The sequence below is a fragment of the Rhea pennata genome, chromosome 1 (genome assembly GCF_028389875.1).
Source record: "Rhea pennata isolate bPtePen1 chromosome 1, bPtePen1.pri, whole genome shotgun sequence".
NCBI lineage: Eukaryota > Metazoa > Chordata > Aves > Rheiformes > Rheidae > Rhea > Rhea pennata.
The window spans coordinates 71,065,343-71,079,432 of NC_084663.1; the positions used below are offsets into that span (position 1 = coordinate 71,065,343).

General features: G+C 36.0%; 1 protein-coding gene across 3 annotated transcripts in view; it reads left to right on the plus strand.

Annotated features, from left to right (window-relative positions):
* Positions 1-14,090, plus strand: part of PIK3C2G (phosphatidylinositol-4-phosphate 3-kinase catalytic subunit type 2 gamma) — a 275,977-nt gene that overhangs the window by 141,740 nt on the left and 120,147 nt on the right. For all 3 annotated transcript variants that reach the window (XM_062591246.1, XM_062591238.1, XM_062591256.1), the window contains exons 17-18: positions 1,490-1,583; positions 2,797-2,891. In XM_062591246.1, the coding sequence (XP_062447230.1) occupies positions 1,490-1,583; positions 2,797-2,891 (189 nt within the window). The remainder of the gene's footprint in view (positions 1-1,489; positions 1,584-2,796; positions 2,892-14,090) is intronic.

The window sequence follows — 14,090 nt, forward strand, 5'->3', positions numbered from 1 at the left end:
CTACACTGCTAAATCAGCGAGACTGAGACTGAGATTTTTCCAAAGAGTGCAGCAGCCCTACCAGTTCAGAAGTGGCAGGGTTCACTGCTTTCAGTGGTGCAGAGAGTTACCCTCAGCCCACCAGCTCTTTTGAACAGCATCTAATTGGCTTTGGTGCTGGTAGAAGACACTTCTGCCCTGTGGCAGAGCTCTCACTGCTCTGTGGCTCTGGCAACAGAAAGGTTCGTGTGAGCATTGCTGCTTTGCTTCAGGAAAAGACGGAAAAGACAGAGCTCTTGGGATGGCGATGGACAGGCTGCAAGTACTGGCAAGTAGTTCAGGATGATGCCACATAACAGATATACCCAGAAGGATGCCTCTGCTGCTGGCCTTTCCTTGTAAAAACAGGACAGTAACAAAGCGGCCACCTGGGAAGCAATCTAGCTAATTTCTGTGTATGTGAAGTTCTGCAAGTATCATTATTAATGCCACATCTGCAGCACATAAAAAGTGGAAATCGGTTTTCTATTGCCTCTTTTTTTTTTCGAAAGAAATCCTTAAAAGATTATTTTCCACTTTGAAAAGTAGAGAAACACTCTAAACTTTGTCTTCTGAAAAGACAGAGTAAGTTATATTAGAAGTCAGTTTTGATCAGGCAGGTTACACTTAGATTGCATTCTTTTTGTTTCTTAAAGGAAAATATTTTGACCACCTGCATTATCCAGCCTCTTTTCCCTGTTTTATCATTGCTGCTACACAATCTTTTCATCGCTGTTACTTCTAGAGCTCTGTGGTGAAGTCTGTAGTCAGCCCACATACACTCTGGTTTCAGCCAGTATTTGTTCAGAACAGAATTTATCCTGGCTATTTTCTGAACATTTTCACATCAGAAAAGGCTATTTCACTGACTTGGAACCTTTCTGCACAAATGTGTCAAAATTTTGCTTAATGAAAAGTTAAAAAGAGAACATATTTTCCATTTCAAATTTAATTCTGTTTAAAAATATTTTATTGTGTTATAATATGAACCAGAAGAGTTGACATCAGAGTATATTATCTGAAACAAACTGTTTCTGTGGGAAATTTCAAGTTTTTGTGTTGGACTTCAAAATAAAAGAAGTCTTCAAGTGATTGTTGGAAGTTTCCATGGCACAGAAATTTCTCATTTGAGCTAAATAAGAACAACAAGAGAAGGCCCATAATATGCTTTAAATTTCCGTACAAATATAAGAAATTATAATATATTATGGCTCAAGTTAAAAAAGGTATCTGAAGATCAATATTGTGGGTTATTTTTTCTTGTATGACATTGTAACAGTCAATCCGATTAAGACCTGCTGGGTGTTTCTTGACTCTTGTTACAGTAAAGCAAATGAATTGATTTTTTTCCTATTCCATTTTGAGAGCAAACTTGTTTTTCTAACATTTTGTATCAGTGAGAGCTCTGGAGAGTTGCGGTGCATCAGCAGTGGCTCAGTAAGTCTTAATAATACCTATTGTTTCGCTCTAGTTTTCCAGATCAAGATATTCGCAGAACAGCAGTCCAACAAATAGAAAATCTGTCAAATGATGAATTGTTAGACTACCTCCCACAACTGGTTCAGGTAAGGAAGAAATTGATAGCCAAGGAAGTCTTCTGTCCAGATCAATAACTTCATTAAACACTTCAGATTCTTTCAGTTTGATTGATACATTATAAGAGGAATAAATAAGAAAGACTGATCAGCTTATGCAATGATTGAATTAACAACAGGGCTGAGCAGTGGATTATTCTAGAGACTGTGCTTCTCTTTGGGCATGCTGAGTGAATTTTTCTGTACACTGCAAGAAGGCCTTTTCCAAGAAAAAAAAAATATATCTAAACAAAAGAAATGCTGCTATGACCATCAGAGCAGTGGCTGGTGGTGGCAGGGTTTCACTGCAGTCAAAGCAGCAGAGGGTGTTGCAATGAATCGGTTCTCTTGAAGGCTTTATACAGTATATCACAGTTTTAGGGAAAAATCATTATCAGTGCATAGTAACCGGACAATTTAGGTGTAGAATAGTCTCTTTAGAGATGTACGTTGCTTTTCACTGGAAATGAAGGTTTTACAAGTTATGGTGCCAACTGCTTTGAAAGCAATTGCTTTGTGGTTGAGTAGGTTCTGTTTTGTGGTTAAGAAGGAGCCAGCCACCTTCAAAGCATTATGTCCTTACTGGTCACACAGTATACATGCATTGCTTATGATTCTGCATTTCAGAGCTCCTCAGATTCTTTCGTAGTTTTATAGATAAACACACATTCACACACATATATTTTTATATGCACATATATACATATATATTTGTGCATATACATGTATTTGTGGAATCCATTACTGTGAAGTAGTGAAATTCTTACACCTTTACAGCATGCAGCACCATAGGAAGCTTATAGGGCCTTTCTCTGTTTCACAAATCAGTTTTCAGATTGAATTTATTTTTTGAACCAGGTAATCGGGTAAAACATTGAATATATTTTTATATTCAATATATGTTTTTATATTTTTTGAATGTATTTTTAGTTTTCAAGGAGGGAAAATATGGAGGATTGCATATTTGCATATATGTTATCGTGGAAAGAATTCTGATGATCCCTGCTGCTCTTAAAGACGATGGCAAATGTTTATGTTCTGAAGTTTCTTTGCTAATTGCATGTTTAGGGAATTTTCCGTATGTTGGATTATTTCTTTCAAACTAGTCACATAAAGATAATGTTCTTTCTGATTAATTTGGTTGTAAAGGAGTGACAGCAAAACCATCATGTAAGTGATTCTTGTTATTAATTTATCCGTTAAGGTGCTCAAGTTTGAATGGAGTCTCGAAAGCCCTCTGGTGAAACTCTTACTGAATCGCTCTCTTCAGAGCATCCAAGTAGCCCATCAGCTTTACTGGTAAGATTATTTCCTATTTTTACTAAAGCTATCTTCTGTTGCAGTGAGCTTTATTCAGGACTTTTTCAGCGACAAACTCCCTTTTTGTTTGAAAACAATAAAAGAGATATTTTTTGCACTCTCTTTGTTCTCCCTTCAGTCCTGGGTGTGGGTAAATTGGCTTAAAGAACTATTTACCTCTGTTCTCATCCTGCCTGAGGGGAAAAAAAATAAAATTCAGATCCTGTAGGTAAGATACCATTTGTACTCTTCCCCACTTTCTGATTGGAGCCAGAACCAAAATTTGATTCTGTAAATTTTGCAAAATAAGATTTCCAGGTAGCATTGGTTTGCTCATAATGGATCCTGCTCTTGTGATTTCTCTGATCTCTTCTGATGATGTGAGACTTCTCATGTGTGTCAAAGGAAATCTCTAAACCCTTTGCATATAAGCTTAATTTGTGATAGTAGATTGTCCAACACTTCCTTTTAGCGAGTGTGGAGATAAAACAATTCTTTTCTGACAGTAAATATTATTCACTACGTATCTGTACAATATAAGGACCTCTGTAACTGTATTACTGCATGCAGTGATTATTCTATTTGTTATGCTGTTATTTCAAGGCTCTCTGAATAAGAATGTGGCCTTCTATCATCTGTACTACCCTGTGATCTGCAAATCAAGCTGGGGTTTTTTGCATGTTTAGTAATGATGAATGAACTGAGCTGTCATTTACAGTTCAACTAGTTTAGACCCATGAAAGCAAAAGCTTTCCTCCCTGCAAAGCAAAGACAACAGCTTGAAATGTAGTCGTTTTTTTGATGAAGTGCAAGGTAGGAAAGAACATAGATCATACTTTCATACCTGCGTGATCTCTGTAAGTATTAGGGGGGATAAAATAGTTATGAATATGTTTGTTTCACTGAAATGAGCAGGATACTAATAATATGCATAATGAGCGTATCTGCCAAATGCAGAGGAATCACTTTTAGCCAGCCAGTTTTCTGACAGTGCCTGGAGCATAACCGAGACTTCCACCACCTTATCATTAACCTAGTAATAATAGATATAAAATACCTGGTCTAGAGTGCTTAAATGTGCCCAGTGAGTTGATAGTTTTCCTGTTCAATTAGAAATGATTTCTAGAGTGAATGAACAGGAGGAACATCATCAGTCTGCCTGTGTTTTCTTAGAGCCTATGAAGTCAGGAGAAAAAATGCTAAGTATCTGTAGTCTTCATCCCATTTACTTTGCAGTGCAGACATGTAGATCCCCCCTCCAACACCTTTTTATTCCAAATTCTGCTCAAGCAGTCTGATAACATAGTCTCAGGTAATATACAGCAGATATTCCATCTTAAATAATAGCTTATTTAAAAGTAAAAAGTTTGCCCTTCCTTATCTGGCACAGTATAAATTACTATGGCAAAATATAATGCAGAAAACTATACATACCCATGTCTAAGAGAATATTTCTGAATGCTCATTGTATTTTCTGTCTTTGAACTGGTAGCAGCCAAGTTCATATTATCCAACCATGGATTGGTATTCGAGCACTTTTTCTCCCTGTGTACACTGGCTATTGGAGATAAAATTGGCTACTGAGTATACATTAAATATTTTGGTTATCCTCGTGCAGATGGAATATACTAGCTTACTAAACTTCTTTTTAGTTACACATATCCTGAAGCTCCACAAGATTGTGAGCACTTCCCTTAAACAATACTTATGAATTGTATAAATAGGGATTTGCTATTTAGCCCTAAACAAGTGTAAAAGTATCTCCTACCTGAGATGTGGACTGTAGTTTCCCAGAGGAAGATCATTTGATTAAGTCTTGAAGTTAACATGTCTTTGTGTGTGTGTGTGTGTGTGTGTGTGTGTGTGTGTACACATCCATCTATATTAGTATATATTTGAAGAGATTTACATTTGTTAAATGTACATTTTCTTACAATACAAAAATGTAGACTATTTTTAATCGTTATTTTTCAGTATTGTCTTACTGACACCTAAGAGAAATATGGATGTAATTTTCTTTAGGGGTCCTACTATGAGAAATCAGGGAGTTATGATGCACGCTCCTGAAGACATCTGAAAACATCTGATGATTGTAGTAGAGAAAAGATGGTGCACTATACTGAGCTTTTCTGTGGCAATTCCTTGTTTATTCAGAAGGATGTTAGAAACATACATCTACCTAAAAAAGTGGCTTGGATACAGCTGCTACCAAGCTGTACATGGGTGAATGGCATAGGAGTGAATGCAGACATAAGTTTTCATCTGTGATGCCCTCCAACATCTAATGTTATCCCAGAAGTAGGTTGTGCTGGATGAGTTTCAGCTTTGTTTAGTTACTGAAGGAAATTAAGAGGTCTCTAAGAGGGTCATAAAATTATTTAAGTTCCTGCACACAGCTGGCTGATGGGAAGATTACTCAAATTTTAGGGTTGTCCGAATCAGTATCTTGGTAACTTAACTGCAGAGTACATTGCCAACCAAGCCTTAGAATCTGCTAATTTGCCTTGTCAGTTTGATAAGTTTATGAGTCTTGCTGCCAGGGCCTTGTTAGCCTAAAAAGTAGGTAATACATGGAAAGAGAAACACTATGGCAATGGATTGGAGTATGGATATTTGGATTCTCTTTTGCACACTGAGTCAGGTTTAATATTTACTTAGAATAATGTCTTTCAGATCTTCAGTTCCTTATCTTTAATAAGACTTCCTTGCTTTTTATTTAATTGGAGGTGCTTTGATAAGTTATTATTAACAAGCATATCTAGAGTGCCCAGTCTGGATGAGAATCTCCATGACCAGTACTGTCTTTGCTCCTTTAGTAGCCACATTCCTGGGTCAAACTGTTAACAGTAGCCACAGATTACTGATTTCTGAGAACAAATTCACCTAATGAGCAGGTCTTAGGATATGGTCAAAACCTGAAAGAGTGTGGAAACATCAGCAAATACAGTAGGTAGAAATAACAGTAGCCACCTCATTCTTGGAAGTACAGTGGTATAACTGTTTGTACCCAAAGTAAACTAAGTAGTCATTAGTTTTAGGTGGGAAAATACTTCACATGACATACACTTGCTGGCTGACTGCTATCAATTTCAAAAATTGATAGTTTTTGAAAAGCTTGACTAACCTGTGGTGCTTATGATAATTTTAGCTGCCTAAAGTAATTGAGTCTCGCTCACTGCAATGGAAGGAGCTGGTGTACCTCTTTTAATTAGGCTTCTTATTTAAATGTTTCAGTGTAAACTGAAGAGTTTAAATATGGCACCCACCTTTTAAAAACTTGCCTCTTCTGTCCAGCACACTACGCATTCTTCTTTTGCTTCTCTGCTCCACAGTGTTCTCTGGTAGTAAAATACATCTACCTAACATTTCAATTTACGTAACTTTGAATTTTAAAGGAATCTTAAAAGGCAATTTTCCAAGTAATAGATTTTGTTTGGACAATGTAACAGTAATTTCATGCTTTCTTTTAAAAAAAGGCTTTCCTCTACTTTGCAAATTACAGTCCAGATAAAAGCCATGGAAAACAGAGGTTTGCTTTCACTTAGCTCTAAAGAGATTTTAAAAAGAAGTTCAGTGATTTAATAATGTGGGCAACACATGTGAGCATGCACACTCATGCACCCTTGCATGATTTCTAAGAAATGTAATTAGGTTAGGCATCTTATTCTCTAAAGTGTTTCATTGCAGTTCCTTGAGATGATTACAAAATTAGCAATCAAACATGGTCTTAGAGGCAAAGACTAGTAAAAACAAACATTAAAAACAAGATTATATCTATTTTTAATTATAATAAATAACATTAACATTACACTATTAAATAACCTAACTTTGTGCACAGTGTACCCTCCCAAAACAGAAATTTGAAAAGGAATATTAATGCAGTTCATGAATCTAGTGATGCACTTTCACAACCACAGAGGAGAACTGAGTTGATTTTAACTTCCACATTTTACAACTCTATTGTAAATCTAGAAACTAGTTACCATGACTGGCAGCATTGCTAACTTATAATAATGACAAACATAATTTTTTAAATAATTTCTCAGTTATATAAAATTGACACAATTTCTCTGCACACCAGAGATAAGCAGTTAGCTTGTAATGATGTACCAGCTCATCACTTTTTTAATATTAATGTTGGATAGTAAATTGTCGAAGTCCTCTCCATAAAGCAATGATAACTTTTCTCAAGATTGTATTTAAAAATTATGGAACAGTAATTGGCAAAGGTGGACAGAACAGATAGAATATTCATTTTAAGATTATTGGGTCATATCTTTAGCTGTTTTAAATCAGGCTAGCTTCAATGAAAACAAGCCTGTTTTGTGCTTATGGCATCTGTGGATTTGTCCCATTAAGTGTACTATTTAGTGTAAACAGGTAATATAATCTTACACTCTGATTTTGTTTCTTCACACGAGCAATTTATTCCCCCCTCCTCTAAATTCTTGAGGAGTTTGGGCTTTCTGCATCCCCCAGTGTTTCAGCTCCTCACTATTCCATTTGAATGTATTCTCCTTCTTGGAGTCTAAAAATTGCCCATATGCACAGTGCCAATGCAGGACCCATGTACTGCTTAAATCCCCTTTTAGTCTTCAAGATAAGTCCCTCATGTACATGAGGTGAGGAACATTTATTCTGCCCCACTGTCTTCCATAAGTTGTCTCTGATTCCAGTCTTTACCCATCTGAGTTGCTACAAGGGGAGAAGGATGGAGCAAGATTTCTTCCCTCCTGGAGTATGTTGAGAAGGTATTAAACTGGTTCTAGCAATGCACCAAGTTGCTCGAGGGGGGAGAAATCTGATGAGATCCTTTGGGTCCTCCTGCCTGCCAAAAATCTTCATTTATCTCCTTGCTATTGTGTTTCATGTGCTCTTTTTCTCAGCTCTTGTGCTTCAGTTCTAAGCCACCTTTCTGTCTGGCAATCTGCCCATCAGTTTCCCACTTGCTTGGAGCGTTTTTGCTTTTAGCTACTTTCTCAGGTGGCAGCTGCACCACACAATTGACCCCGCTGGCTGGGGCACCACGTGGCCCGGAGGATGTTTCGCAGACCGTTGCCTTCCACAGGCAGATTGAATAATGGGGAGAAATGTAGCATCCTCTAAGATTTGTGGCAGCTGCTTGAAGGTGGTGGAAAGAGCAGGCTTCACTATAGTGGAACAGTGTGACTGTAAATTTTAGTAGAGCTGGAGAATTTAGTATACGTAGCTCAAGAAAAGGAAAAAAAAAAAAAAAACCCTGCTTGTGGAAAAATGTTCTTTTGTAACCAGTCTTCTAAGTTCTCTAACTACATTCTGACTGAGAACTGTAAGAAAAGGAAGTAGTTCCCCATCTTTACCTCTCCATACCTTGTAGATAAGCAAAGACTGTGAGCTAAAAAGAAACTCTCATTGAATTCCAGGCCACTGAAAGCAATGTGAATTAGACTATTGATTTCAAGATTAAAACATCATATGTTATTTTTATTTCTTTTTCTATATAAAGAAGACTCCTGCAATAACTAAAAAAGAACATAAGCACTGTATAAAAGAGCCTAATGACACAAAATCCATTGGTAGTTTAAAAAGACCTCATTAAATTTTCTGCCATCAGGAGATCTGGCCCTCAATGCTTTGTTTTCCAAATTCATTACCACTTTGTCTCATTCAGCACTTCAACTTTGGAACAGTAGATTGTGGTTTCATATTTTGCCAAAAGAAATGTATATTTCTCTGTTAAAACTGATTTACATTAGCCATATTTTACTCAAAGTCTTTAAAAAAAAGGGAATAAATGAAGCAGTGTCTTGCCTGCCCAACACTCTTAATTACCTGAACTCTAGACAGGCTGCCATTCTCCAACTCTTTCTCCTCATGCAGTCAGAGGTTGTCAACTCTGCTAGTTATTAATGGACTTCTTAAACAGCTATGTATAGCAGACTGAGAAGCCCAAACCATTAAAATGACATCAGATGTAAATTCAAAAGTCATCAGTTTAGTTTTGCATTAATTTGGTCCTTCCTACTGACCAAAATCAGAAGAACACTTAGTCGTTTATGTAACTTTAAGCCAGTGAGTAGTCAGTCCCAGTATCTGTGTGATCAGTTGTTTCACTATTCTGGATTAGAATTGGAGTTCAACTTTGGAGTTGCGTAATTTTACTGCTATAGGTATGCATCATTCACCTGAGTGATAGCCTTCATCTGAATTAGGTGTATTTGATGAACATCAGTGTGTTTCAGATTGTGGAGAGCTTAAACTGTAGAGCAGATTCACATCTAAGGATTTTAATACTAAATTCATAATTCTAACTTTTGAAATGCCAATTATTTGGAGTTGTTTTTCCTCCTTATTTATCTATATAGTAGTAAATAACACCATTAGACCATTATTTTTGTGAGCCAATGAACCAGTTGTGCTAAGTTCTCATTATTAACCATGTGGGAGTTGTAGTATTGCCTAGGAAAACAAAGAAATAATTGTATTGTTTCCTAATATATAGATTTTCCATTTCCTCAGACTCAGTTTTAGAAAAAGAAATGTCAAATGAAACAAAGAGATTTTGTTGCAAAGAAGTATAAAGAAGTAATATAACTCTTTAGCTGTTGCTTTTGACCTTCCTAAGTCAGAGTTTGAGTGGGCAAGTAGTACATTTAAATCAACACATTCTATTTTTTAACAAAAATTACTATTTTGAGCTTGCTTTCTTCCAGTTCTAAGGAAAAGGAGAAGTGAGCTGGCTGCAAGTATAGCTGGAATTGATAAAATAATGTTGCCTGGCCGCTCTGGATCTGTCAGTACTGCCCAATAAATAGATCTGAGGATATCTGAGAAGTCTAACCAAGGGCTAGACTTCTGGTCAGCCATACTTCAAAACTGCTGCCTTCCTGTTTGGCACTGTTTTGGACTGATTTTTCCAAGATAGCAGCAGGGCACAGCTTTGGAGTTGTTCATCCCAAAGACAGTATGAGCAAAACTGCACTAGCTTTGGCACACTGTCCTCCATCATTACTCTTTTCTATATCCATGGTTGCATGCTCATGCGAGCTATCTGAGGGCATGAAACACAGACCTTCAGTCTCATTTGATTGCTATGCCATATGTGAACTATAGCATAACCCTCACAGTATTTCTGGCCTTCTGAACTGAAGCACACACATGCACACACACCCTGGACTGTGTCTTATGATGAACCACAGGGCAGCACAGAGACACTTCCTATGTCTCTCATTTAATCCTATAAACATATCCTGGAAAGTTCAGCACAGATCGACGATGACTGAGAGAACTCGTATCTGAATGGCCTGGTTTCCATGCTAGAAATGTTACTTTCAGGCATAGCTAGAGGCAAGTTGTCAGGTGTTCTACAGTTTAATAGGAAAACTTGTCAAGTTTCTGTTTATACTGCTCCATCCAGAGGAGAAAAGTCTGAATCCATACCTCTTTGCAATTTATGAGAATCTTCCCATTGACTTCAGTGGCCTTTTAATCAGGCAGTCATTTTGTGGGACTGAGTGTGTATACATTTTGCTAGAACTAAGTTTACCTACTTAATTTAAAGGGGTTTGCAAATTACATTTATGGGCCAAAGACTTTGCAGGTGCTATGATTCTCTTTACAAGCTGAAATATTTTGAATAAAGAATTAACTTTTAAACTTTTAAATAAAAGGAAATTGAAAATAAGTTCCAAAGAATTAATAAGCAAATTTTAATCAATACTGGGAAAGATCAACAAAGAACCTGAACATTTTGGCATTTGAAATATAAAGAAGGGATTATTACTTTTTCCACTCTGTTAAAAAATACCACTTAAAAATCCAATTAAAGATTAATAAATTGAATAGAGTTATGCTTTTTTGTAATCTGGTGAATATGATACAATCTGCTGAATTTGTGACAAAGGTTGTAAGTCAAGTAGCTGTGCATATGTGTCTGATTTTAATGATTTAGCCAGCATTGTCAGTGGACTGAGTGTGTTCTTGCATATGTAGAATTCTAGGTAGTGCTATGGGTTTTTCCAAACTGAGTGAAGGTGTGAAAAGGAAGAGGCAAGGCACCTTGCTGATCATATATCAAGGTGAGAAGGGAGGAAAGCATGGTCATTTGTGTCATTGATTATATTAACACAGGCAAGTATTCTGCTAAAGCTAAATTCATTTTTCAATGTAGAGACAGTTATCTCCCCCACTTTGGAATAGAGGAAATTCCTTGCCAAAGATCGTATCTGAGGTGGATTAACCTTGCCAAGTGAAACATAAAAAAAAGTCTGAAATTGCCAAAGTTACCAGTGTGCTAGTGTAATGAAAACATACATCAGTATGTGTATGTATGAGTGAACAGAGATGAAAAGATAATCTAAAAATGGAAAAGATTTCTGAAAAAAAAATATTGAACAACTGGCCTTAGTTCTTTTTGCAGCTTTGTGGTTTACAAGTAATGTTCTCAATACATTGTTTTTCGAAACACTGCTTGTCTGATTTATTTTATTTTCCTTTTGGCTCCTTTTACATTTAAAAATACCGAGGTGGATAGTTCTTCAGTTCTGCAGAAAAACTCCCTAGTAGTTTCAGAGCATATATATCACAACCCCTCCAATAATTTAAATGAGTGTGAAATATGGGTGTTGTCTTTTGGGTATCCTGTGCAGAAAGGATTAAACGTGACATTTTGGTGGTCTGTAACTATCTCTCTGATTTGATGGACTAAGATGACTTGCTTATTTGGCAGAACGGTTTTGAAAACTCCTGTTCTCCAGCTGTTCTGGCACAAGAGAAAGACGAGCATCTCTTTGCATGTGCCATAGTGGTGTTTTTAACGGAAGAAGTGGAACTGGCATTGCAGACGGAGGGATTCAGAGCAGGGTTCTGGGCAACTATCATGGTAGGCTTTAATCTGCAGCTTTCGTCTTTTTTTCCATAAAAATGTTTCACTGTTGCTTCCTTCAAAAACAAATGGAGAGCCAAAATCTTTCCTGATGAATGTAATCTCCAGCTGTCCCAGAGGAATATTTGGGATGTAAATCAGAGTAGTTTTAAATCGGGAAACCTTTTGACAAAGCATTCATCTAGTTCTGTCACTTCAGATGGATAATTTTCAGAACATAATCTGTGAAGCTCTGTCTCTGCACTGAAATTTGCTTTAAGTTTTCATTGAGCTAGACCAACATATGAAGATCATCAACAATAATCTGAAATGTCAAAATCAGAAAAAATGAAAGTAGCTGAAATGTAAAGATGATGCAGATTTCCAAATCAGTGCAGAATGGTTGAGGAGAGTGAAATCCTAAGTAGGAGAGCTAAACACATGGAGAGTTTTTTGAGATTCACAACTGCTGCTATGTTTCTCTGGTTAAACGTAGTATCCTGCAGTTGAGAATGATTCTCTGGTGGGCTTCTTCTCTGCTACATGATCATGGTGCTGCTTGCTGGGGTGGAATATTATGAGAGAACATTATTTTAAATTTTAAATTTTAAAAAGTTTATTTTATTCTCATTTTATGTTGCACTTTCACTTTTTGTCTTTTGTAAATATTTAGAAACCTCTATTTTGATCGTTTGCATGGAGATCTTTGATAAATGGCAATTATTGAATGGAAAATGAATCTTCATATGTTTCAGATCCACATTATTTTATGTAAGGCTTGTGCCGTGATAGAGGTTTTTTTGCTCTTACCAGTTCACTAATCTATTGTGTTTTACTCCTAGTGATTTGAATCAGTTGTTGATAAAGTTCATCTTGAGTTTATCCTTGAGATTTTTTTCAATTCAGTTTTCTATGAATGTATTTCACGAAGTTCTCACCTCAAGATTTGTATAAATGCAGTGCAGATTCTGAGTGTCTTCGGTTGATGTGCTGGGAGACCTCGTTTGTAGTTATTCGTGTTTTTGACCATAGCCTTATTCTGACAGGTTTGAATTTTATATGATTCCTATTTATGAAAATTTTCAGGGATATCTTTAGGTAAAAGTATGAATAAACAGAAAATTCAAGTGGATACAGGATATTCAGTGTAATGAATTATTGGTCATCTCAGCATTGCTGTCAATTGTACATTTGTGTGGTTAACATTTCTAGATTTAGTCATTCTTCTTCATCAGGATGAAAGTAGAGTCATGGACCTCTGTCTAAATGACTGAAATATTAGAAAAAGGAGAATCATGAATTAGACTTTGTTGGCAATGTTCTAGCAATACATGATCTGACAGGAAATCACTTTCTGACTGATAGGAATTTTTCTGAGAACAGAAGCCACAAATGTAAATCAAATATAATTATTAATAGATTTTGTAATAAAAACTTTGAGAACTATAACAAAATGAGATATTTCTAGAGGGGAGAGGGGAATGATTGGTAAAAGGTCCTGCCAGGTCAACAATGTGTAACAATTCAATATTTTTAATTTATTTTCAGATGATAAGTATTTCAAGATTAAATTTATAAAATCGTCAGTGTTTGAAAATGTTTTCTTTAGCATTAATTACTTTCTGAATGCTCACCCATACTAAATGGAATATTACTCTATAATCATAATGTTGCCATTTGGAACAGGACCAAATTAAAAATAAGCTGAGAGAGGAAAGAAAAAACTATCCGTTGAGTTGTCTTGGGCTTTCTTTTTTTTTTTTTTCTTCTTTTTTTTTCTTGAACAATACTGCTAACATATTGTAATAACCTCGTTTCAAGCAACAGAATTATGCAATGGACCCTGTCTCACATAGTCAATATTTTCTTGACAAAGAGCTGCTTGATTAAAATTTGGGCTTGTTTTAGACTTGAATTAAATAACACAAAATAACTCGTGAATCTAAAGGAATCAAGTTTCTTTCCAAACCTAAAGACAGTAAAATTCTATTCAAAAGTTTGTACAACCAGTAGACATATCAGTCCAAAGAGAAATACCTGGATTATTCTTAAGCTTCTGCTGTGACGTGTATCAAACATACAGAATACTGTTTGGTAAAATTCCTGATATTATTTAATTCATTTGAAATGGAAATCAGGCTGCAAAAATTGCCTTTTTTCTCTGAAGGGCATATATATATATATGCCTATATACCTCCTATATACAGATGCTCCAAGAAATGCATTATCTCAATATTATTGCAATATCAGTAGTTCTACTGAAATAATTCTGTTATGTGACTCATTGCTGAAGGATTAATATCAGGTAGAGTTGGTGAGGAATTTTTCACTTTTTGGGGGGAGAAAAATGTTCATCA